General features: G+C 41.1%; 1 protein-coding gene across 6 annotated transcripts in view; it reads right to left on the minus strand.

Moving 5' to 3' along the window:
- LOC121948278 (spermatogenesis-associated protein 13-like) overlaps window positions 1–24,148 on the minus strand; it is a 55,202-nt gene extending 31,054 nt beyond the window's left edge. For 2 of the 6 annotated variants that reach the window (XM_088081310.1, XM_088081312.1), the window contains exons 1-5: window positions 23,851–24,148; window positions 20,325–21,999; window positions 18,817–19,155; window positions 17,338–17,464; window positions 17,128–17,234 (exon numbers count right to left, since the gene is read on the minus strand). In XM_088081310.1, the coding sequence (XP_087937436.1) occupies window positions 17,128–17,234; window positions 17,338–17,464; window positions 18,817–19,155; window positions 20,325–21,929 (2,178 nt within the window). In that variant the 5' untranslated portion in view covers window positions 21,930–21,999; window positions 23,851–24,148. Of the gene's footprint in view, window positions 1–17,127; window positions 17,235–17,337; window positions 17,465–18,798; window positions 19,156–20,324; window positions 22,000–23,850 lie in introns of all 6 variants that reach the window. The other 4 variants (XM_042493629.2, XM_088081311.1, XM_042493630.2 and 1 more) reach the window with 3 other exon arrangements.
- Between the last annotated feature and the right edge of the window lie 3,737 nt (window positions 24,149–27,885).

Genomic DNA, 27,885 nt, shown 5'->3' on the forward strand with positions numbered 1-27,885 from the left:
ATATCACAACAGAAGGATAACTACCTGACTGATGCTTCATTTATAAATTAGTCCCACTCAAATTCACATTCTTTTTCATGTTAAACAGAGTGTGATGAAGCCAAGAGTCAAAACAAAGCAGCTCTGCCTTTCATTTACATTTTCCAGTAAAATGCTTTCTGTGGTGTAATAATGAAGTGACTGTACTTTTTTTGAAAGTACTTAAGTGTTTTGGGGGCATATCTGCACTTAAGTTGAGTTTTTATATTTCTGTTATCTTTCACTTTTACTCCACTACATATGCTAAAAAAATGTCTAATTTTACTTCACTGCATTTCCCCTACACATTTTAGTAACTACAAAACAGGGAAGGAAGGGAGGAAGGAATGAAGAAATGGGAAGAAAGGAAAAACTAGATTTTGTTCTTTAAATCCTTTAAGTTGTAAAAAAAAGAGACCCTGCTTTTCTTCTAGTATATTATAGGCTCCATTTTTAAGGTGGTGTATTACCCTCATAATTCTCAAAATTCTGACTGCTTGCTTATTATTTTCATCAGCATTTACCTTTACTTTTACTTTCAATATTTACGTACGTATAATATCATAAAGTTACTTATACATCATATAATTACTTTAACTTCTACCAAACTCGATATCTGTACTTTCACTCAAGGACAGCTTTTAGGTACTTCATCCACCACTGCATACTTTGAAATGTTAAAATGTCAAGAAATAGAAAGAGGAGGAAATCTGCATTGCAATAATGTTAAAATCTGACTTTCTCAATCCCCAATGCAGGCACTTAAAAGCATAAAGAATACAGAAACTTTACAGCAGTAGCTTAGTAGGTTCTTTTAAGCTTAGTACTCTTTCTCTGACAGCATCAAGGGGTTTCTGCTGATGTAGAAACCTTTTCTAGAAATAAGAAGGTCGAAGTAACATCATCGATGCTTATGGTTACAGTTATGCTACAACTTCTGTATTTTTTAACCTATTACGATCAAATATGATAACAAATTTCTGTTAGCCCTTCTGTATTTGTAAACATTCACATCCTTCAAACTCCACACCCCCAACAGGCTGTCTGTTAAAAATGTGTCATCCCTACCCTGATGACATCATCAGACTTGATAAAGCTCCTCCAGACTCACAGAAGACTTGTATCTGTTTTACAGGCTGAGTGGTACTCCTTGCAACTTGTGATCCTGATATTGTGTAAAATCAGTTAATGTTCCATTTAATTTAATAACTAGACCCTCTGTGTATTATAATGAGACTAGGATCAAGTACGTTCTAAGCCTTTTGTGGATACATTTTAATAATAATTAACTGTGTATGCTAATGCAAGGACACACAAAGCTGGATTTATTCACTTCAAACATATGTAGGGGAATGTCCTAACACGCAGTGTGGGTGGGTGGGCCAGCAAGATGTCATAACCTATTTTTTGCACTGTGGATTTCAACTGCTTTTTGAGTGTCCCGACCTCATTACCACCGCTGAGGTGCCCTTGAGCAACCCGGTTAACCTCAAACTGCACTAGTGGAGCTGCTCAGAATGCCACAGATCAGACTGTGTTTGCAAGAGGCAACATCCAGATTGGAAGGTGTGTAACTGTGTAAATACAGAGCACGACATAATCTGAAATAAAGCACGGGCCTCAAAAAAACCTATGTTAAACAAATAAAGGTACAAAAAAAAACATGGTTGGAAGCTGAAACATGCACAGCTCCAAACCTCAATTAGAGTAAGTGGTGTTTTTCTCTAAACTAAACAAACACAACTATGTGGAACAGGAAAAGATATTCAGAAGCAGTGAGGTTAGCCCAGTACTTATGGTGAAGCTCATTTCCACTATGGTAATCATGTGATGCCCCAGGCCCCAAAAGACATCATAACAGACACAAAAGAAATGACTGCAAAATAGAGCAACAATTTCCTGAGCATCACACACACTGAAAAAACAACAACTCACAACCAATATCATATTGGCATAATACAATTTTAAAGATCACAAAGAGCTGTATGAAAATATTAATCTCTTGACTTAACCCTTTGTGCCCTCAAAGTAACAGGGATACGTCCTTGTAGCAGTGGGAAGTGTGGTGAGAGAAGACAGAGGCTTTAGTTAGCTTGAAATTATATCTTTCACAATACATTTTAATGGCAACACAGCATTATGGCATGAAAAAGGTATCGACATTTCACTAGAAAATGCTCAAACCACTCCTGCAGCTGCCATTCCATATGCTCAATATGTTCCAAACTGTCACATTTGCACCAAAATACTGCTAAATGAACACATTGCAGTTGCTGCTAGCTTGGTTAGCTTTTTAACACTCAGGGCCAACATAAACAAACTCTGTTGTGGGTTGATATCTTTTGGCAAAAATATGACTGTGTGGAACATACTGAGCATATGGATGGATACCAGAGAAGTGGGTTGTGCTTCGGGACTGTTCCGAAAAGTTTCTGTGGATTTTTGGACACATTTTTTCCACCACGAACCTGCTGTTGTTATCGCATGTAACTGCTGTTGGATCTGTGCAAAACTACAGCTGACATTTTCCAAAAAGGAGCACACACTTTCAGAGCCACTCTTTCAAACCTACAGGAGGTGAGTGTTTGGTATTCAAAACAGTTTTTTTTTTTTGGTGCAGTTTTTCTTTAAGGCTCAGTGTTATGAGTGACAGGGCAAAATGGCTCTAGCTCCCAGCTGATGCACGTGTTTGCCATTGGCATGCACATCATTATTTTGGCTTTCGTGTTAACACAGTGATACTTAAGGTGTATCAGTGTATTACACTGGAGCGCATCCTGGCCTGCAGCACTTGTCCTGGTGTCTGCGCCTCTCATTGTTGGCAGATTATGAAGAGAGCACAACATGATCATGAATGAATTTATACAGGAGAATGAGTTCAGTTCAGTCTCCACATTTCCAAACCAGCCACCACCAACCATCCAACACACATGCAGACACCGAAACCCACTTCAAACTACGCTCTGTCTGCACATTCAGCTGAGAGATTCGGGATGGATCAAAAGAACTGAGAATAAGTTTAAAAGAATAACACCAAAAGAGTGCACTATATCAGTATTTTTAAAGCCATAAATAATTTCCAGGGCACTTTCTGCACATACGTGCTGATAAAAGCAATGGCTCCTGAAAGCCAGGCTTTCAGAGAGTTGCTGTACGAGGCATCACAGCTGAGATATGACAACCGTCCTCAAACAAGCTTTTTTTTCCCTTGCTCTGTGCTCGTGTGTGTCTGTGTGTGTGTGTGTGTGTGTGTGAAACGCAGAGTGAGCAGATTACATAAGCCTGCCCTACCTCTGTGGGCTCCCTCTCCAATCTCCCTGACATTTAGACAACAAAGGTCACATCTGAAAGTCTAAATCTGCACAGACACCAATGCTAATATACTCATACATATACAAAAGAGAGGGAGAGTTTGTAAAAATGGCAGAATCTCTTCCGCCAGCAGTGAATCACATGTAAAATAAGACTGAACTTAAACTTACTGTATGTGAATTACATGCACAACATGCAGCGATGCAGTTTATCAATATGACAATACTGTGTATTGCACTATATATTATGTAATTGTGTCCTCTCACTGTATGTGCAGCCCTGTTTTAAATCATTTCAGCAAATAATATGGAAAGCTTCCACCTAACTCTTCAGTTTTCCCAATGGAAATTAATGATGACAATGGATTAATGAGTGAAGATAAAATCTAGAGCATAATGTTCCTTCCTGTCTGGACTGTGAGGGTATTATTCCACCCACCCATCCATTCATTTATCAATTTTCCAATCATTTATCAAGCTGATGATCCACAGTAAAACAGAGCACGCAGATCACTCCGTGGTGTCATGGGTCTTTCTCAGACTGTTTATAAAATTGGTGATGTCTATTGTACCATCAAGGAGAGGTGCCTTTGCAAAAACCTGACACACCTCAGCTGGATTACCTTAATGTCTATTTGAGGTAAATTCTCTGCTGATCATAAAAAATGTTAAGAAAATGAAGATTTGATATGAGGCTTCAGCATTTAGCAAAATAGGTGTCTTTCTTCCGAAGTTACTGTTTATACTATGAAATTTCCTATTTGTGTTTTCAGGGTTTCCTTGCTGAACTGTGGCAGAGAGAGAGAGTAATATTTTGCAGAAATTTGGTACTAAAAAATTATGAAGATATCCGCTTGATTGATCAAACCCATATATTAACTTCAGCTGTAAAGGCTAACCCTCAGGTTGGTCCGTTTCATCCTCGTCAACCTTGCTGTTTCTAAATGACTATGGCAAAGAAAACTAAAACTAAGATTTTTGTAAATTTTTGTTTTAGTTTATAACAATAATGTCTCTAAAATGCATCATATCATGACGTGCATCCCATGTAAATAGAACTCTAAAAAAATACAAACTTTTTTTATGAAAAAAAAAGGGAAAAATTAAAAAATAAATCATAATGTTCATTTTTTTAGAAAAGCTTCTGCAAAATCAGGCATTTCAGGCTGCAACAATCACAAAAACAGTCTGCAAAATCTTGGAGGGACTGGCTGTACTTTACAGTACCTCTTTGTCCTGAATCTCTTAGTTTGAAATGGCTTTGCTGTCAGTAGGCACAAAAGGAACAATTAAAGTGACAATTACAGAAAATTATGGGCATGTGAGTACTGTATTAGTATGGGGGAAAATATGGGGAAAAAAGTAAACCTTTAATCCTTTAATCATCTTGCAGAGTAACTCAATTTCCGACCCAAATGCCAGAATAAATGTTGGCATTATATGTTTCTTCAAACCATGGTTATTTAACATTTGTACTCAGTTATGTAGCAGATGTATTAAAGCTTAAAATTCTTTACATTTTTACAACACTGAGGTTAACATGTGGTTCATTTTAGGCACAAAAAAACTTGATTATGATCAGCATGAGATTGTGCTTCGGCTGAAAGTAACCAGTTTTAATATAGCAATCCCACACCCATTTAGTCTCATCGGTCACAATAGTGATCGCAAAAAATGTTTTCAGTTATAAGGCTCTAAAAATGTTACTGAACGATTTATCAATGCATTTACAGCAAATACTGAAATCATAAAGGGTCTCAATGACATATGTGAAAAATCACGTTTTGTGTAAATTGTCACATGACCAGAGCAGTTTCGGTTCCGGTGCAACCCGGAGGAAAGCTCCGAAATAAAAGCTCCGAAATAAAAGCTCTGAAATAAAAGCTCCAAAATAAAAGCTCCAAAATAAAAGATTATTCAAATATGTTAACACTGAATAACAAATGGTTTTGTTGTTTGTTGGTCTCAAATATTGGTCTGCAGTCTGCAGCTGTCTTGCTTAGGTAACACACCATCCACCATCCCCTTCACCTCCTGATGACAAGAGAGCTCATGTACATGTAATTAGAACTATGTCACTTTAGAAATGTTGATATAATACTTATGAAACCTAGAAACGCAATGCAAGTATAGTTTGCAGAAACATATAATGCAGACATTTTGGGCTGCAATTTTGTCCCTTTGTATTTGAAATAACATCCTTTCTGTCACTTCTCTGAACTTATAACCAGGTTAGGGTCAGAAAAAGTGAACTTTGCTTCGTGGCAGTGTCCTCTCTTTATCACCACGGTCTGGTAGCACATCTGTCACTGCAGCCACTGCACCAAACTGACAGTCAATCTCAAGATCTCACCCTTCACTCACTTGTGAAAATGACCCTGAACCCCTTCCATGGAAGCAGCTGCTCGCCACCCGCTTGATTGGGGCATCTTGTCCCCTTGAGAGAATTACTCCAGTGCACACTGGATACCACTGTCCAATTAAGCCAAAGGGAGATGATCATCTGCAAATAGCAGAGGCCGATCTAATGTCATCAAACTGGACTCTCTCCAGACCTCAAGCGTGTCTAAATATCATGTCGATGGATATGACAAACAGATGTGGGTACAAAGCACATCCTCGGCACCTTCCTTGAATAAGGTTGATGCAATGCTGCCAAAAAAGCATGGTGTGATTATAGTATTGCTGCAGAGCTTGACTTCGAAATGTATGCCTCAGGGCAATATCTACTCATAATAGTTATTAGTATCCTGGTAGGATATAGGCAGGAAGCTGTGCTACTTTAGGCAGCAGTCATTTGCTACAATATTGGCATCATCCATCACTGCCACACTGACAACCATACGAGGAACAATGTTTGCACCTCTCACCTTTGGATGAAAGACAGTAAAATATTCCAGATCCTATTTTTGAAGCATTGGATTAAGTTCAGCATTAGTAAGAAGTGCACGAGCCAAACTCTCTAAGTTTAATTTATGACATTCATCTCGTCTCTTTCTGCAGATTTTCTTTGAAATTCTGCATATGCAATGAATAATGCTGGACACCCACTCATTATGCAACCAGTGTAGAAATATAATGAATTGGCTGAATTCAACAATTCTCCTTCATGTTCATTTACTGGTCTGAGATCAGCTCTTTAGTTCTAGCTGTGGATCTATTCTGCGGTAAGTCCTGACTCTACTGGCCTTTAGCCAGTGAGCTACGTCTTTAAAAAATCTTTCCCTGAGTAAGACTACAAATTTCAGCGCTAGCAAATGAATCTGTTTGTGGTCAGTAGGTATTCAGCTAATGGGAGGCGAAGCCCACCACACCCATTTCCCCTCCAGTCTGCTCCAATTCTTTTGTTCCCCTCCCGTCACCACGACAACCACACTGACTTCCTGCTTCCTCCCAGGCCTTCCAGCCACAAAGCGCCCTAAAAATAAATCGCTGGACTTTTCCTGAGCGCAGTTTTGTCACCATTGTTCAGACGTCAGCTGTTTATTCGTTCAGCCATTAGTGTAAAGGCGAGTCAGTGGGTCAGAGCATGGAGGATTTGAGAAATAGCATGAGATGGATTAGATGTAAGAGAGGTAGGTCATGCCAAGCGGGGTGGAGAAATTAAGGTTAAAGACATCACGAGGGGTATCACAACATTCCTAGACCTAAGGGCTTCAGGAGAAATATTCCTACTGATTCCTGACACAACCACGGGACCAGTAAAATGAATTATTATTTAATGTTAAAGCAGTGCAATATCTATGTGTTCTGGAGACTGCAGAACAAGATGAATCTGTTCTTTATGACAGCCCCTAGTGAGTCTGCATAACATTGTGAAGTTTTAGCAGGAAGAGAGAAGTCTTTCTATAAACACTGCCAGAATTTAGGGTATATAAAGTCTCTTGTGGAATAAAAACAGGCTTTTGAAGACAAGCTTGCAGAGGAGAAACATAAAATATGTAACTCAGTACACTTCTCACCTGTTTTCCACAGTTCTGTGGCGGGAACTTGGTCATTACTGTGCTACTTTGATAATAATATTGTATTTGCTAAGGGAAAGTGGATTAACAGTGGCATTAATGGCTGAAAGCATTTATCACAGAGAACTATAACCCAACATACTGCTGCTGTAACTCTATTAAAAATCCAAATTATACTGGAACCACTGGGGGTAGCTGTCAGTGTTGGTTGATAACATACACTTGACTCAACAATTTCCACCATGTGTTATGGCAAATGTTAAAGGAATGGTACAAAAGTTTTCAAAAATATACTTAATTGCTTACATGAGATTTTATACTGTTTGTTTAATCTGTACAAAAACCAAGACATTAGCTAATCTTACACTACCTGTTCAAGGTGGGGATTTGACGCAGTTATGCTGCCTAACTGCTTCTGTATAAACAGGACAGCCGACAAGACGGGACCATGGGGAGGGCGGGTGTGACGTATGTGTTATGTGTGGCAATACCACCGTGGGAGACTATTTGTTATGTTGCGTTCAGATGGAATCAGGGAGACCGTGGACAGCAAACCAGATGTCATTTTAGTGAACAACAGATGAGGTTGGCAGGGAATTCTGGCAACGGTGACTGTAGACAGCATTGATGTTCAGTATTAAAATATTTGAATTTTTGGCCGTCACGCGCAATGGAATTTACAACCAAATGTTACGTAGCTACTTCACACAAGGCCAAAGGTAATTTGGACAATAACTGAATTTAACTAAAAAAAAAAAAAAAAAAACATTAAATAATCAACACAAAATAATTTTATTTAATGTATCTTGATGCCATTCTTTGTACTTTGTAAAACAATAAGCCTTCACCATCACAACATAACATCATGCCATTAGCTTCATAACTGTACTACAGACCTAAGAGTGGTATCAATATTCTCATGTAAATCTGGGCAAGGAAGTGAAAATTTGATATATGATCAGATTGCTTTCTATTATATTATAGTTTTACTTTTACTGCAGTAAATTGAATCTAGATAACCTTTTCATCACTAACTCGATTTCAATATCTGTTTCCATTTATTTGACCCTTTTCTTTTTTAACAAGTGTTTTCAACCTCATTTGCACAAAATGACTTCCTTACATATCCATTAAGACTGGCAAACCCTAAAGCGAAAATCCCTAAAGCTCCCCACTGTTCACAGAAGGTGTAGTCAGTCTGAGATTTCTCTAAAATTTCCCACAGAGGGGAAACAGTGCCTCTGTTAAAAGACACTGTAACAAGCTCCCCAAAGACAGCATTGTAGCTTTTCACCAACTGCAACAAAAAGGACGCATTAGGAACACTATTGAAAATACAGACTGTTATTTATTTATCTCTCTGTTCAGCATCAGCGCCAGTGTGTACTTAATTAAAGCCCGACGATTGGTCTTTTCGGAGCCCAACTGTGGTGTGAGGGATAAAATCAAATGACCTATACTAGGATTTGGTTGGTTGCCTCAGCCAGCACTGCTTTACTGTGCTGGTTGTACTGAGCGCGCTTGCTAGTGTCATCATTCATCAGAGCACTGTCAGCCACCTGCGGCCCCAAACTCTGGGAGGTAAGAGCAGGAGTGTCTTCCCATCCCTCCCCAGTTTTCTGCCTGCTACATTTGCATGCAGTGCTTGTTGGATATTTGTATTGTGTGTCTTTGTGAGCAGAGTATATTTTGTTTTTTATTTTGACAATGTTGGCAATAAACAGCCTATAATCACCTGCTTTAATCAACCATCATGTCCACTGTTTGTCACTATAAAGGCAGTTTTGGTTTAGAATATCTAGAGCTCCACCTGTCCTCCGAGCTAAAATGATTTTACATTCTCACTGCCTCCACGCCACAAGAGTTCAAAAGCAGAACATCGGATTGAAATGCAAAACTCTGCAGTGAAACGATATTTGGGTGCAGGGTTGTTTGGCATTCAGTGTTTCTCAGCACCTTACTTCTTGTTGATAGGTCAATTCCTGTCATCAAAGACTTCATAGACTCCGCCTGACACAGTGCTGTCTTGTCGAACAATCGCTAACAAACTTCTAAAATCTAAAATATACGACTGCACACGGGCATATAGAAACTTGCATGCTCTCATACTCACACACACATCGCAGGCTGCAAGAAGCAGGTGTTTTCACATGCCTGGAGGGAGGAACGGGATGGAGTGAATAGGGGGGAGGTGAGGTGAGGGAGCCAAGAAACGACAGTGGGGAAGAGAAAACTTGATCTGAAGAGAGGGGGAGAAAAGAGAGATGGAAGTGATGAGGGGAGGGATGATGAGCTATGAGGTCAGGAAGAAAGGGGGGCGGATGGAGAGGGGGAATGAGGGAGTGAGGGGGTTGCATAATACGTGTATGTGATGAAGGGTTTTCTCTGACGCCGCATGTGGTGTACCAGGGAGCCAGGGAGGTCAGAGGCAGAAAGTTGGGCTAAATAATGTACACAAGAAGTGGCAGCTGCCAGAAAAATCCAGCCCATCTTTCACAGAGCCCTGCAGGATACATTCTAACTAGCAGAGCACCGTACAGGTAGTTAGCTTCTGTCTCATTATTTTAGGGCAGGGACAAAGTGAGGTCAGAGCTTCATATTCTATTCTAAGTACAAATTCTCAATTACTGTGTATTTAAGTCACAGCAGTTGCTAGTTTTAAATGTACAAAAATAACATGTTTTATAGCAAACCCCAAATACTCTATCTTAAAATTCATTATAACCTATTTTCCACTTGAAGGATCATTGCTGTACAAGATTTCTTCTGAGTTCATAAAAAAGTCCAGAGGGCTCACAGTAAATGTTATATGCTAGTAGTATGCCTACTCATAGGTCTCCGCAAAATATATCCAAATAGCGAAGAATACTTACACAATCTTAAAGTGAAAGTATTGTTAGACCAAAGATTTTCATATAGTGTATCTTTCAAACTATTTCTCAGGATGCTGCCTCTATATGTGTATAAGACTAAAACCAGAATTGTTTAGACCGGCAACATTGATGGGAAATACAAAAAAAGTTATCACGGTCATTGTAAAAGCAGCAAGTCACGAGTAAGTTGACAATGAATGAAGTAAAACTGATGAATGTGAACATTATTGTGGGAAATTTCAAGGCATTTTGAGTTGGCGCTGTTTTTAAGACATAGACAATTTATGCTAAACACTCATGATCCCCAAGACAACAGCCAGCAGATATTGGCCTGTGTGTTGACAAAGCAGAAAGATGACAACCCCTAATCAGATCTGAATAATGTATTGGCGCCATGGGTGACTGTAAATACTTGCCTGCCTAGATTCTTCTGTTCTTTTTTTGCACCCAATGTCACTGTTAGTTACGTTTGTAGAACACTGTTTAGATATTAAGAGAACTGACCATGAATATAATAACAATGTGCACAGCAATGGCCAAATTACATTTTATAGAATTTTCGTATTGAACATGAGTATGATTAAACAGTTCTAATTATTATTTGGGTATCTATTTGTGTATCATCAGTAATTTTATTATTTTATGAACTGTTAAAAGTTGTAGAATTAGCTTGCTTAAAATTCTCAAATCCAACCCCTCTTAGTGATGCTTTGTCGGACAAACATGACAAAAACAAACATGGACTAAAGTATGGGATGGAAGCATATACTCACAAAGACAATGTGTATATCCAAAGAAATAACACCAAAAGTGATTTGGGGAAGCACGTAGACTTACGAAGATTAAAGAAAACATTTCCCTTCATCATTTGTGGCTATACATTTGCATCCCCCATGTGTTGTGGGGTGGGGCACACAGTCCAAGCAGGTCCTGCCTCCGCCTGTCAACAACCATTATAATATATATATATATTTTTTTGAGTAAAAAAACAAAAACAAACTAGGATGCAAATCATGATAAAATCCATTTTCAGAGACAATATTTACATAAAATAAAAGACATATCTGAAAAAAAAATTTGCTGGTCCAAAGTTTTTTTTGTTATACACATCAGAGCAGTCAGGAAGATTTAGTAAGCGACTTGATTGTAAACACAGTGATCGAGAGGAAGAATTGGTTACAGTGGGACTAATACAGCAATAGTGTTAGCATCAGGTGTGAGAGAGACAGCATGCTCCCTTCAGCTTCACTGTCAGATGAGGGAGAGCCCAGGGTGCCTCAGAGAAGCTCTCTGAGGCACACTGGGCTCCCAATTTTAAACTATGAAGTGTCACAACCTCCGTCAAGCTGACAGAGATTGTGACACTTTATATATGAAAATTCATCTGCTCTGCACTTCAGGAAAGGGCCCCTCTCAGGGTTAGGCCCCCTAGCCACATCTTCAACCATCTTCAAAATGTGTTTTCTTTTCATCATAGATGAACCTACTACATAGCATTATATAACAGGAAAGGGAAAACTTGACAAAGGTTCTGCTGGGCACCGAACCTACTTAAGTGTTACTGGAAGTGAAAAGGGGTGAAACTTAGGAAGGGTTATTTAGTTTATTGGCTATCCTGTGTGGAAAGTTTTGCCATAAGTCTGGGGCAAAAGAGAGCCAATGCAGGGTAAAAAATCTGAGGTATTTTGTGCCCTGTAAAATTCCAACATTATTATTATGTATGTTTTTGGTTTTTTTTTTACTAAAGTGATGTCAGTTTAATTATTATGGAGCCCCAAAGTACAAATTTGCCCAATTGCTTGCAAACATATATGAAGAACACACATCCAGAAAGATGCTGAGAAACTTCCAGGTGCCACTCAAGGAGGGTCGAAAGAGGAGAAGTCAGAGTTTCAAATTACATCACACAATTAAGGTACAGCACATGTGCAGCGATATCTGCCGTGCAGTTGCCCAAATATATAATATTCATATAACAAAAAGTCCGTAGTAAAAGACCATAAACACTTTCTGTATACGAACGCTCTATTGTAAATCTGCCACCATCAATTTGAGTTTACCTAAAAGGACGTTAATAATAGCGCACCCAAAAGAGCACCTGCGCGGACATCATCACTTTATGTCAAGCATTGTTTGCTGTAACACTCCAACATTGCAGCTCCAGTTACACTGGGTATGTGTCGCACCCCAAGCTCCCATGGGGTCAAAAAGTGTGACTCAGCCTCTTTAAACTAGCCTTGGTACCCCTTAACACTGGCAGGGCCTTGGTCACATGACCGTATTTCTATAGAGAAATGTATTGTAGAGAGAATGGCTACAGTGAAAGTTATCAGTGGAATTAATACATAGAAATCTCTCTGTGAAAGACCTTGTTAACACATTTTAGCCTGTGGGGTGTCTGCTCTAAGATGGGACTGTCAGATAATAAGGGATCATCATATTACCTAACACAAGATGACATTCTTCTGTGTTGACTTAAGACCAGAAAAAGTCTTTATCCCCTATATGAACCTGTCAAATAGCCACAAAAATAATCAGCACATTCTGCAAACAGCAGAAGCTCATGACTGTGGGTAAAATAACCTGAGCAGCCTGGGAAAACGATCACAAATGATACAATTGATGCTGGATAACAAGCACCCGAGTGCCTTAGGCTTTAAATAGTCTCATAACAAAACAAAAAAAAATCACTGCATGTTATGACATTGCTGAAACTATCTACCAATATATCCCCACTGTCCTACTGTGGCAGTGGCATTCCACAGTTAGGAGTGATGATGGAAGGATAGAAATACTGGCCCTGATGAGGTATAAAACAGAATGTGCTCCCAAGGAAGCATAAACACAAATCTGCACATGCACAGGCACGCATGATCTGACAAAATATGCAGTATAACACGGAGATACTGTAAAACAGGATACACCAGTGAGTACGAGAATTAACACACAGCACTGTTCCTCCAGTCCCTGGGAACATGCAGCCATCTGAAATAAAAGTGGAAATAGCATTTGTAGGGAGCAAGGGAAACCCTCTCAACAGTTATATAAGAGAATATGCCCTGAGCCTATCTGCCTGTCTCTCTAACACACAAAATCACACACCCAACATAAGCATGGAGTTGCACGCCTATGCATATGACAACAACAACAGCACACACACCTGACAGGCAGAAACTCATTCTTTGGAAGAAACAGCCTAGGGAGGCTCTGACACAACCACCTGCTCAGATTCAGTCAGCGGCACTACTATTTATTAGAGCCCACTGCATCCTACAAAACAGCATTAGCTGGTGGCTGCAGTAAGTCACAGCGGATACCTGCCTGTACCTTGGCAGGGGAACGATGTTGAATGAACACTGATAAAGGATTTTAAGTTGCCCGTGGCTCCAAGTGCCGACTGCACATGCATGCAGTTATTTTGAGGAAGACCTATTCCCGTGGTTTGTCTCCAGCTCTAAAATAAAGCCCGGAGTGAAACAAATGCCACACATTCACAGTGTGTTTAACTGAGATATCACTGGCCGGTGCTATTCATTCCTCACCAAATAATGAAGTCGTCAATGCAATGACTCATACGCCCTGACAGATGAATTCTGAATACATCAGGAGAGCACGTGAAGTGTATGTGTGTGTCAGAGTGAAGAGGGTGTATCACAGCCGCTGAGGCCTGGGAGGCAAATACAAACACAGTCGATGTGCTCAAATTAACATATGAGCACTGGTGCTACCCACATGTGCATAAAAGTGCGTGCATGAGTAGTTGTCCTTTTTCATCACTGCCCTACTATCTGCCCAACTAGCCACTGCCTGCTGACTCATGTGTTCATAATAAATAGATAGCATTGCATAATGTGATTATGACCAGACAGACCTAGGTTAGCCCAAACTTAATCATATAAGATTTCTCTTGAAACTCCTAATCTGCATGAAGCCCTTAATAAGACAGTCCCCTTTTCTGACAAGTTGACAGCACAGCTTCAGGCACAGCATTAGTAACACACTGGAAACTGTCCTCTCATCTGCATAGGAATTAACAAAGACTGCCACTGCTAAGTGTTTGTGAGAGGAGAGGAGAGGAGAGGAGAGGAGAGGAAAGGAGAGGAAAGGAAAGGAGAGGAGAGGAGAAGAGAGGAGAGGAGAGGAGAGGAGAAAGAGGGCAGTGACTGGGGGAGAAATCCATTTAAATGAAAGGGAGAAGAGAGGCGTCAGCATTAGCAGTTAATCCACTGCAGTAAGAATGCTTTCTCTCTGCCTGCGGCCTCTAGGCTCCGGCAGTCATCCTAACAGGAAGACTGTATACACTGCACTGTATCCCAAACAACAGATCTGATCCTGACATGAGATCCATACTGTATAAACAATGCATGACTTACCAGAAAAAAGACTGCGACACACAGATTTAATGGTGAAGCATCATCCATCCGTGAGACTGCACTACAGCTGCGTTACCATGTTATGTCATATTGTGCATATACAGTATATATATTTCTATATATGCTACCTCCATACTCAAGATGCAATCATAAATTCCAGCATTTAAGCCTGCTACAAATGAACTTCCCTCGCCATTGAAACACTCACACAAGGCATTTCCAGTGTTATGAGTCCACGTTCCCTACCCCAGGGGAGGGCCACGACACAAAAGTGCACATACAAAGGGAGCATCTCTCTTCCCCTCTCTGTTTCTCTCCCACCCCTTTTTTTCTCTCTCTCACCCACACACTTTCTCTATATAGCTCACACTTAAAAAGGCTGCCTAAAGATAGAAGCAAGAAGATGAACAGGAGCCAGCGAGTGTCATGGCAACAACGTGCAGTGGCTCACAAACACTATTTAGACCAGTGAGAATAAAAGTTATAATCAAAGCTTAAATGCAGTAGTATCACTTCATCAAAGACACAGTTTACTAAATTTCAATGCCAAATGCGTGCCAAGACCAAAAGCCCGGGGCTCAGCATTCAGCGGCTGAATAGACAGCATCTCTCATGAAAATGGACTGCTTATTGTACTGCAAATGTTGTGGTTAATCCTCACTGACTCCTTGTAAATAGTTTGAATTTGAATTGAGTGTAGAGAGTTCTACCCACATAGCTTCACGGCACTGCGCACGCACTCATTCTTAAATGACACTGAACATATTTTTCTTGTATATTTTAGCGGGAAAATACTCCTCTAATACTGAATGCTGATGAATATGCATTCATGATTCTGAATGAAAAATGCAATAAAACATTTTGCAGGATGCACTTCATTGAATGAAAGAAAGAAAATGAGTCCTTGTATGTGGGATTAGCAGAGATTCAATTTAGTATGATCAAACAATAATGCAAAACGTGTGGAGCCCTATGCATTGCGGTTGTGTAGGTATGGATGTTGGACACAGCCCCAGAAATGTTCACTACCCTGTCAGGATGTTTCAGAGAAACTCTGCATCTCCTTCCAGTAGAATCCCCCTGAGGCCACTTGCACATCAAAGCACCGATTCTGAAATGCCTGGTTTCACTTCCTGAGTAGTACGGCTTCGACGTACTCTGAAGCTAATTTTACACAACTGACAAAGACACGTTGACACTTTCTGTAGATTCCAGCTCACCGGGTGTATAGAAACGATTCAATGTCAGTCCTCTTTCTGCACTTGTCTGCATGCGCTCTCTTCAGATTAAAAAAACATCTGAAATGTTGGGTGTCCAATTCAGGATGAGTAATAGCCTAAGAGTAGTAGATGACATTAATCCACGTGGCCACCAGCTTCACGGACCAGTTCCTTCATTATCTGATGAAACATTGACCAGTGCTCTGTCATCTCCATATTGCCAGTATTTATCGGGCATATTCTATTAAAAGTCCTATTAAATCATCCACATCTGCTCATATATGCAACACATGAACAAACATGGACATGCATGTGTGTATGTGTGTGTGTATAGGTAATCAATTTATACATTATATATACAGTGGCCACAGTACTTTCTATAAATCTGTACATGTATTTTTTTATAAATCACAGCCAAAATACATGGGACATTGACACCAGCCTCAGCATGCACGCAGCAGACTGTGAGCATTCTAATCAACTGAAGCTGCTACACTGAACACGGAAGCTGTGCTTGCCCTCGTGCTGCTCAACTCTATTTTTTCTTCTCTATGCACAGCGCTGTGGGCCTCGGGCAGGTAAAAACTACGTAGGACTGTGTAAAAAAACAAACAAAAAACAAGCGCAATCTGTTGAAAAAATGACAAAAAACGAATACTATACCAGAGGACATGCAAAGCACCCTTGTGGTTGTTTTTACATTTCACATTGAAATAAATAAATCAAATCAATGCATCCTGTTGATTAACCCTTTAAAATCTTGAGCAACATCACTTCACTTTTGCTGCTTTCAGATGTCTTTCACAAGTATTTGAACTTTTGAACCCTGATGCAATAGGTGCAATTTATTTCAAACACATGGTAAAAAAGTAGTGAGCAACCTGGTAAGAAATGTTCCACAGATTAGCTGATCTAGAAAATTATTTTCATTACTATATTATTTACTTGTTCATTTATTAATAATTTTCAGGTAATTATCTTTTACTTTTTACTATTTCCTTGCAAATTTCTGGCTTATTTGTTCTTTCTTTGCTCATTACCTTCTTCCCATGTTTTTGAAAGAAATTAAGCCAATTTGCCCAGGTTTCAAAGGGTTAATTCAATACCAGGTAATATGCCTACGTGCTTCCAAACCGTCCATAACCAACTGTATTGCCACCTCTTAAAACTCACTACACACACAGTGAAGCTGGCAGCAGCCACACGTTAGTGACGTAGTCTGTGCAACAGGTAAAAAAAACCCCACTCTGCTCCGCCTACGTGACCTGTCACGGTTGTTTCCTCCTTCATAGCTTGACAGAAATAAGAGTAATAGTAGTAACACTCTGTATTAATGTGTGTGTGTTTATGAGGGTGTGTGTTTGACTCACAATGTTGACCTGCAGTGGTTCTGAACCAGGTCTTAAGAGCCTTCGCCTCCTGCAGCTACCAGAGCCTCCAGACCGCAGACGCACTGACGATGATGTCTTAGCCATGTCTAGGGGACACACAGACGGGCAAAGAGATGATCAATTTAACAAACACACATCAATCTACAGTCTGTATACTAATGTCAAATAAAAGAAACTATGTAGTGGTACCTGACTGAGGCAGGAGCAGCGCCAGGGCTGTGAGAGTGCTGGGGGGTAGCGGCAGGGAGCGACACCGCTGGAGAGATACCCTGAGTGGTGGCTCTAACGGTGACACACCGGGGGGTCGAGACAAGGCCTAGAGGGTACTGAGTAGTTAGGGCAGCTCCTATATTCCATACAGAGTTACTTTGATGCACACACAAGGTTGAATGCACACATTCCACTGCCCTTCACGTTAAAACAATTCTTCCTTACTGCCATGTCCCCCTTTTTTCTGTTACAGTGAATTAAAGTATTTCACATCCAGCAAGCAAGTCTATTCTGGTGCATTGGTCGGTGTGCATGCCCTGCAGCAAACCATGAGAGACTATACATCATGCCAACCAGGCAGTCTCTCAGGTTAAAATGAACTGACTCTGAGTTAGGGCAATGAGAGGTAGAGCTTATGGGAGCGATGAGGCAGAAAATTGGCGACAGAGAAAGACTGAGAGTGAGTGAGTGAGAGAGAGAGAGAGAGAGAGAGAGAGAGAGAGAGAGAGAGAGAAGCCACAAGGAAAGAAAAAAGAAAGAAAGAGTGAGAGAGAGAGAGAGGGAAAGAAAAAGAGAGGGAGGGAGGGTGAGCTCAGGGAAAAGCAGCGTCCAGAAATACTGGCCTCTATAAATGGGGCAGAGCATGCATGCATTGTTGCAACTAACAGTGAGTAGTGTATAAATACTGGGTTAGTACTGGACTGCCCTTCAAAGTCTGTAGTGTGTGTTTGATTCATTATGGGCTTGGGTTATATTTATCAGAGTTGGTAGAGACTAGCAGAGAGACTCTGCCCTCCATCTTTCATTTTTTCAACATTAAAGTGATACTTCTACTGCAGTGATACTCAACTTAAAGCTCATGTGCCAAATCTGGCCCTGAATAAGGTGCCCCACAACTATTTTCTTATTCACAATAAAATTAAAGTGATTTACACTGGAATTGTTTATGCACTTTTAATATACACAAGGTGCCAGCGTACATAAAACAGCATAAAAATAGAGCTTGTTTATAAAAAGTGCCAATGGAGAATCCCCCACACCCTCCACAGAGGTCCAGACTAAGCCCCTATTGTCCTAATATCCTGGAAATGTTCTTAAATCCTAGAAAAGTCTTAAAATCCAAGAACAGTTCTGATATCCTAGAAATAAAAAATTCCAGAAACATCTTAAAATACTAGAAATGTTCTGTAATCCTAGAAAAGTCTTTAAATACTAGAAACATCATAAAATCCTCGAAACATGTATGGGGCTGCTGCGACTGGCCCCTGGCCTCCTGTCATTTTGCAGAGGTGGCCCCAAAGCAAAGCAAGTTGAGTATCCCTGCTCTACTGCATACTTCATTTACTCGGTATATGTACTTAGGTATTTAAAGGACAGCCTATTTGTCATCTTTATGTCAATGTTTTTCTATTTACTTCTAGTGAAATTATGCATGAATACCTGTGTCTGACATCTTACTCTGTGGTGCAGCTCCGTGGACTGTATCTCCCTAGTAACACTGGTCTCTATGACAGAGCAAGGCCTGGAGCGAGCAGCCATCCGTCTCTGCCCCGGAGAATGTTGCATGGTGGGAACAGGCCTGCGTCTCCGTCTGCATAGCGAGCCAACCTCACTATAATGGCTGTAGAGATCTCGGTCTGGGGTGGGCCTCCACAGGTCCAGTACAGCTGAGGCCGGGCGAGGACGAGGGCGCAGCGGCTTGTGAGGTACAGAGGTCTTCTCTGTGCTAGAGTGGGGCATGGCTGGGCACGGCTGTCTTACACCGCAGCCTGTCTGGTTGGCAATCTGCTCACACAGCTGTGATTGGCACAGATACTCAGCAATTTGGCCCAGATAAAGGTGCAACAATGCATTTCTTGTGCTGGGAATTTGGTAGGGATGTCTCTGAAGACTCAACAAAATATACTTCATTTTATTTCAAATGATTCTGCAAGCCATGAGCTCATATTCCTAATTGCTGTGGATCAGTAGCTATCCACAAGTGCCAAGAAAGCCCCTGAATGGCAGTTAAACTTCAGAGAAGAAAAAAAACACAGTAGACAGGTGGATCTAATGTGTAAACAGTTGGTGATTAGGGAGGAGGATTTTCCTGGTGCCATCATTTTTTCCTAAATTAGTGTGGCCCTGCATATTAACACCCTTCCCACAACACAGATCCCACAGCCCTTGCATAATAAACCCCTACGAAAGTGTGCTGAGTATTGAGATGTCACATCTCATTTTGTCATCAGGAGTTAGGGCTAACATGTCCTGACTCGTTGGTGTGACTAGAAGGGGGATGACTAATGCTTCCACTGGAGTGAGAAGGGAAGGGTGCCGTCAGGAAGCGAAGACGTCACAGAGCTCTCAGGCTGCTGCAGCCGCACACAGCCGGCTTTATGGGAAATAGGGTTTCCTTACATGCTACACAAGGCTGACTGAGCTTGAAAGAACAAACTAATATGATGTTGTCCACCATTGTAATTACTGACTGTTTCCTCCTCTCTCCAACAGATGGGGCAAAAGGACAGCAGTAGATTAGGTGCCCAATTCATGTCCTCACAGGCTGGTGTCATGACTGTTTTTGTTTCTCCCTGGCAGTTAATGAACCACACCTACGACTTATATCATGAAGAAATGAGTAACAGCTCTGGCACTATTTACAGTCTGGTTTGTTTGTTGATGATTTTAAGAAGCAAAAGAATGGCCATGGTTAAAACAGTTTCATAAATGACATTTTGAGCATTTATGCAGTTATTACATGTTGCATGCTTTTGCGTTGTTGCGATGTTAATGATGTAGAAAAAGCCTGCAATGGAATGTGGTTATGGCAAATATGTGAGACACATTATACATAAAAAATGCTGTTCTCATAAAACAACACAGTAGTTTAGCAACACAAATTACTGACTTCGTGACCAAATGTGTTTATTAAAATTCAGAGGCTGGTAATTAGCATGGCTCATTTTGGATTTGAAGTCACATACCTTGAATATTTCCTCGGTGGAATCTGATGCTGGCACGCTATTGGTTGTGCTCTCTTTATCACCTTGTTGTGATTGGATATTCACTTCCTGTAACTGGTGGGAGTCAGGTGGAGCATCCCTGGAATCCTGCTCATTTCCTGTCTGTTCCCCTACCTTTTCCTCTTGACAGAGACAGTTTAATGGAGCTCTTTCGACCTCTGCTTCTGTTTTAGTGTCTGTGGTTGGGCCTGACTGGAGGATATGATTCTCTACTACAGCTGTGGACATGTGGTTTGTCTCACTGTCTATATGTTTGTCTGTGCCCTCGGAAAGGCCATTGACAGCTGGACATCCTGAACATGCCCTAAAGGCTTTCAGGACCACCTTAGGGGATCTACCACCTGTCACAGGTGCTGAAGCCTTGCTGTCCAGGCTACTGGAGTGTGTGGATTTAGCGGTCACTGGTGATGATGGAATAGGCTGGGATTTTGTCAGTTCTTCACTGTGGAGTGTCAGGGACACACTGTGTATGTTGTCCGCTGTGGGCGGTGGGGCCCGTGGGGAGCTCATCGATGTCCTCTCTCCCTCTGGAGGAGAGAATGAGTGTGATGTCGTCCGCCATTTTCTGGCTGTCTCTGCTACACTATTGAAAAACTTGAACAGACCACCAAAGTGCCCCTTGTTGTCTGAGTGTTTCGGAGGCGGTGGCTGGAAGTCTCTGACGCTCTCAAAGTCTACAGAACCATAGTCTGAGTCCATGGTTTTATCCAAAGAGTGAAGCTCAGAGTCAAAGCTCCTCTCTGAATAGACAGGATTGGCCTTCCCCAACAGGGAAATTCTCCTCAGGTAACTCCACACATCTTTGTGCCTCCTTCCTCGACCCTGGTGGGTGCTTGGGCTACCTTTAACACTTGGCTCTTCACAGCCTGCAGCTGTTTTGTTACAGTTGGTTGAATTGTTGTGGCTTCTTTTAGTATAGCTAACTCTCTCTGACGGTTTACAACCATTCTGAGTCACAGCCTCTCCCATTACAGTGGGCTGGTGGCCGTCTATAGGAGCTGTGAGGTCGATGTCTTCGAATGAGCAGTCAAATTCTGCTGTGTGGCCAGCGTACGAGTGCCTCTTGCCACGGTGCCTAAGTGTGCTCCTGCTGGACTGCTGAGGAGTGCCAATGTCGCGGCAGAAAGATTCCTCATCCACCAAGGAGCTGCTGAACTTGGCAGTAGACAGTTTCCCTGCTTTCCCTCTAAACACAGAGGGGGATTTAAGCTTCTTGAAAGAGCGAACTTTGTCAGCAAATGAGAGTTTAGGGATGGAAGCCTCCCCGGGCAGGATCATGGAGTGGGGTCTGCGCTCCAGCTCTGAGACAGCTCTCTTTCGGTTCAAGATCTTCCAGATGCCCCCTGTGGCACGGGGCCTCCGGTTGACCTCCTGTCTGTCCTTGACAGGGGTCTGAGAAGAGGCAGCCTGGTTCTCTCCCTGCCCCTCTGCAGGCCCTGCTGGCCCAGTCTCCTGAATATAAACACTGCTGGTCTCATTCTCCACATCCAGAGAAACATTAAACACTCGGTTGACAAACCCATTAGGGTTGTTGCTCACAGGGGCAGGGCTGTCTGTCTGCTCCATCCTCTCTCATTCTACAGTGTCAGCTATCAGCTCCAATGGACATCATGTTTCGGGCCTCGCTCTCAAACACCTGGAGGAACCAAACCACATTTTTATTCAGGAGTTTGACATTAAACTGACTGCCTTATCTTTTCATATCTTGCTCATTCTATCTGTTGATGTATGCCATAAATGCCAAACATATTCTATAAAATAATCTCAGTGGCAGTCATCTACACAGGAGGTCAAATGTTCAAGTGCAATAGATGTGTACTGAAACGGTAAAACACAGTGAGAGCACGAGAGGTCTCATTTTGTGATTCTCAGACAAGGGCTTTTGTACCATGAGTCGACAGTCACAAACAATCCCCTCCCCCCATATTTGGTCCATAATATCCAAAGTAATTATTTGAGACACAGTCCCCCGTCCACCATTTAAACCAGGAGGCTGTGTTGTCATGGAAACACTCACTACAGAGATGTCTGGTTATTTCAGTCCCGCTCCGGCTATGACATCATCACAGCTCAGTTAAGCTCCTTCTGAGGAGGAAGATGCTCAGCAAGTGCCACACTACCACATATTAATTACCCCCATATGATAATCCCTTTAATGTATGGAAGCATCTGGTGTAATTGGGGCCTCCAGCATGCATCTTTGTTGTTACATGAGATCATCATCAAAGATGTGGTTGGCCTTTTTTCGCAGAATGTCACTATTTAATTAACCTGCTTTTATTTTTTAGTTATTTATTTTTTTCCACAGATAAGCTTTTAAAGAATACTATGTAGCAAAATTACTGTCATTCCGAAAACTGTAAAAACGTCAGTTTGCAAGCATAGACTCCAATCGCACATTAGGAAGTACTTAGTTTGGCATTTGAATATAAAATGTCAGGGCCATAGCCATGTGATCAACATGGGGGGGTGGGGGGTCACAGCAACACTACTTGGACAAACCACACACATCTGCTGTACACTATAATACAAGAACCTGTAGTAATAGCCTTATGATAATAGCGTTTTGTTTGTTTGTTTGTTTATTTATGCTATAATTTAAGTAGCCTACATTTGCTAATGATTTTTTCAAGTGACAGTGCATGGCTTTCTGTCTTAGGATGTCAGAGCATTTTTTTTGTTTATATCAGATTTTTATTTGTGTATTGGGGGGTGGGGTAGGTTTCATTTTGAGCATATCTTAAAACGGCAGGGATGTGTACCCCCAATATCTTTTACAATTACTGCCTTGTAAAAGGTGACTTCTCTTCAGTTAAGTACCAGTTATTCAGATTTAGCTCACCTGAATTTGTTTCGGTTTTTTATACTATCATTTGATTCGGGTGGCAGTGCATGGTTGTCTGTCTTAGCAGTGCTCTTTTTGTTTGTTTGTTTATATCATATTTTTATCAATATATTGGGGGTGGGGGGCATATTTGAACATTGAAGGGATGTGCCTCCCTCGCCCCTTGTATTTATGAATTACTGACTTGTAAAATGTGACTTCTCTTTTCTCGAGGATCAGTTATGCTGATTTTGTTCACCTGTTGTAAAGTCTGCTTGCTTATAGTGACATAAACTCCTGAAATAGGCTACATAGAACACATTTTTTGCTATACTGTCACAAAATTTACTGTAACTAACATTAGCATCTCGGTTTCCAGCTAAAAATGACAGTTCATAGCTGACAGTGACAGGTTAACGTTATGTTGGGTTGAGCGTCTTGAAGTTATGCCCCTTTGTAAATGTAGCGTCAATAAAATTGACGTTAAAGTTGCAGAAAGTTGCCGACATGATGTAAAAACATTCATTTGAGAAACTGCTTTACAATTTGTTATAGTTAACAAGCTGTTAGCCGGGTATGTTACTCTTCCTAATAACGCCAAAAAATGTGTTCATAAGTTATACCCGCACCACTTAAATTTAACCGTTAAAGCGGTCAACTTACCCGAAGCAAACTTCACCCGTTTAAATGGGCATCGTCTTTGCTGTCCGTAAAGCCAATATTGAAAACACCGCCTTTCAACCGTATCCAGTGTATTTCACGGGCTTAACTTGTATCCATGAGTAAGGCTGAAGTTATGTTGCGGACAGCGTCTCCTTCGTAGCTCTCGTGTGTTTATTTTTTGCCTCTAAACTTCGTCAGCTATCATCAAACTTAGAGAAACTCCCCGAGTTAGCGACAGACCGGTGAACTCTTGCCCTGTAAGCTCCTGCAGACGCCGACACTCTGATTTGTGATAAAGCTCTCACGCAGACAGAGCAGCGCGCGCGCACACACCCACACACACACACACACACCCTCGTAAACACACCCTAAACACACACACACACACACACACACACACACACACACACGCACACACTCAGGAGAAACACATGGAAATTGTCATTACTTTAATTCAAAGTGTGTCTGTTGTAGGCTAATAGCAAGTTTACAGCTAAGGGACTGTTCTATACTTATTAGGGCTGTGACTGGGGTGTGACTTTTATTTTTATTTTATCCTGACCCTCTCAGAAGCTACAAATATTTTTCCTAGAGCCTCCCTGACTGAGTAAAGGAAAAAGCATGGCCCTCCCTCCACCATAAATAGGCACTAACAATATGTTTTTTATAGTCACACCAAATGTAGTTATTGGAGCCAACAAAACAAAAACACAGCGTGAGAATAAGACTTATTATTACAGTAATGTCTTGTGAGTGTTTGAGCATTTTGCAAGTTTAGGTCTAGATGTGTGAACTGTTTTTAAACTGTAACCTCTGAGTGGACTGATGTGTTCAAGCAACTGAGAAAAACTATAACAAAAAAAACGACAACAGTTTCACTTTTTACAGTTTCTAGTAATGATAAATGGTGTAATTTGGGTGTTTTTTAAAGAAGAAAAGGCCTTTCAAAACCACCAGCATGTTTGAGGGTTCAGATAGCATTACATGTATTAAATCAATACAAAATACAACCATTTCAAGTTGTATGTCCCTCTTCCATGCCAAAATAAAAAAAAAACCCTCAAAGCTTAAAAAAATATCCTACATGTCTGCCCTATTTTGCACCACCCCGTCGCCCCTCATAAATAACAAACAGTCCCTAGCTTTAATAGATACATAGCTTACATTATATGAGCCTATATTGGATGTTTACTATGCTGTAACTGTAATCCTATTTCTAGCCTTCAAATCATTCAAATCCTAAACTATTTTCACAGCCATTATAACTTTTTTATTTATTTATAGGCCTACTTAGAGTTTTTTCTATGCTGTCTGTTTGATGGATTTATAAGGAGGCACTCATAATTTTTAAAGGAACATCAGTGAAAACAAGTGATTGACTGAACTCTGGTCTCACTAGCTGATCCTCCTTTGGGATTTGCGTTGAATGTGAAAATCCTTCTATTGAAATGGCACAATGGGGAGAGGGAGCTCGGGGAGGGGGGGACCGAAGGAATTCAGAAAAACTAAACAGCTCCAGAGCTACATAGCCGTGAAAGAGGAGATGGTGGAAGAAGGGGGCCTAAATTTAAACATTTCCTCTTTGTCCTGTTTTGGGCCCATTGTCATCGACATGGCGTTCTCCCTTCTGCACAGGAAGGAGTGGATCTGACATCAACGCTCTCAGGCTGACAATGCCAGGAAGTCTGTCTGACTGTATGTAAATATCTCTATGTGTCCATGCTTCCCTTGCTTGCCCGTGGAGCCGCTCTCTTCTCCCTGGCCCTCTCTGTGGAGCGGCTTTAAGTACTTGAGGGTGTAGTAGTAATAGTAGCAGCAGCATGGAGATTTACATGCTACACTCATCCGCAACTGTCACTGTGAATTACTGCAACCTCATCTTCAAGTGACCTCTCCTATGATGTAGCATCTTTAGCACATGGCTCCATATGTAGCCATAATAGGCTCTTTTTTATTTCTAGACATACAGTAATCTATATTTGTCTGTTTTTGATCAATGTTTTGCTGTTTTTCATGGGTACAGTCATTTTTTCCCTCATAGTTTTGCTTTGACTTACGGTTTGCTACTCTCCTTCACTTCCATTCCCTCACTCCTTCCCTCCCTCCCCTTACTCACTCACTTCCTCAGAACCCCAAGCCGTCTTCCTGTTGTCCCCTCCCGTCACAAAAGACATCCTGGCTCAAACAGGCCGAATGTTTCAGCTCCGATCTGCCTTATACAGACATAAAACTAACTTATCTTTACAAAAATAAGTTCATCCAAACAGCATTTTGTATGAGTGACAGAAAGCACGAGAGGGAAGAGAAAGAGTGATGGATGGCGAGAGGCAGATTAGAGATTTCAACTCTCCACCAGCTGGGCCTGAGTCTAAAATGATAAGTATTGTTGACGTTTGGAGAGCTGTGTACATTACAGTGAGTTTACTTTGTTGCCTATTTACCGGGAGTGTTGAACACTCCGAACAGAGCCCTTTGAAATGATGTCATCGGCTCCTCGTTTTCCAGAACAATCGACCTCTTCCTCCTCTTCCTATGACACGGTCCCCACTGGTGGGGTTTGGTAGAGATTACTGGAGACAAACACTTGCTGAGTTTAGGCCCAGCTGTAATTATTTCGCCAGTCTTTGTCAAAGCAGGAGAGTGAAAACAGGCTGCCGTGAAAAAGCCGGCCAGACAGGGAGGGTGAAGGGGGGGGCAGATATGTTGTGATATCAAATGAAAGGCTTACTAAAGCCTGGGAACTGGATTGGGGAGGTGTAACTCTTGTGAGAACAGCTGGGAGCTCAGTCACAATTTGTTTCCAGTGCAGGTGTTTGGGAACACTGAGTGCCCTTTGATAAGGAGGTTGCTAAATTAAAGCTTCAGTAGGTAACTTTCATAAAAAACAGAACTTTTTGTCAAATTCACTGAAACTGACACTATATCCTGACAGTAGTACAAGAGACAAATAATCTGTGTAAAAATCATGTTTCTTTGGCTCCTCCTAGTGCTCCTAATGGCATTTGCATGAATCCACTGCACATGAACAAAAACAACCAATCAGAGCCAGGAGGAGTCTCTGTCTTCTGACTACCGTCAGGATTTAGACAGTCTCCACAGATAGTAGTTTTCTGAAAGTAGTTTTCAAAAAGTCACCTGCTGTAGCTTTAAGGGGAGATGCTGATGACGTTGCTGAGTTAAAGCTATAGTAGGTAACGCAGGTAAAGCAGTGAAAATACTCTATTGCATACACTGAAACTGACATTTTTTTTTTTTTAATTTGTGGGACTTTTTAGGTAGCTAAAATACATTTTGTCTCTGACCCCCATCCACAGCAGTCATTACTGAGCTTCTTTGTCGGACTCCAGCCTGCTTCTCCAAACTGGGGACATGCCTACTCACATCTAATCGTATGTACTACAGTCAGTATCTTTACATGATGTTAGAAAAGGTCGAATTATTGTGTTAGTACGACAAAAACTTGACTTTTAAAATACGTGTAAACATGTTAGTCTGACTGATATCGTACCAAATTTGACTTCTAATCTCTTAATTTAGTCGCCGCACCAGACTTTGACCTGGAAGTTGAACTGCATGACTTCTGAGAAAAAAGCCAGGAAAAACAAAAGAAGAAGAAGAAGAAGGGAAGAAAACAAACCCAGACAAAGGTAAAAAGTAAAGGGTAGACTACATACCAAATAAAAAAAGTTCTGCATTGTTTCTCTGTTTGAAAATGCAACCCATTTGTCGCTTGCTCACTTGATTGGTATATGACATAATAGGTCAACCAGAAGAAAGTCAAATAGCAACTATCGCCACCTACTGTGGCGGTGTTGGAAATACTTCCGTCGATAAATTTATTCTCCCCTTGTACAATGGGACCAGAACAGTAGTCCAATTAAATGGCCTGATCGAGCTGTAACCATTGCTTGACCTAACTGTGCATGTAAACGTATTGAGTGACTATGGATAAATATTCCATACAACCCCACTCCAAAAAATCTGAACTATCCGTTTAAGAGGAGATGCCAATGACTCTGTGAGCAATGTATACAC

Source organism: Plectropomus leopardus, chromosome 8, assembly GCF_026936395.1.
Source record: "Plectropomus leopardus strain MGB_pleo_1.0 chromosome 8, ASM2693639v1, whole genome shotgun sequence".
Lineage (NCBI taxonomy): Eukaryota > Metazoa > Chordata > Actinopteri > Perciformes > Serranidae > Plectropomus > Plectropomus leopardus.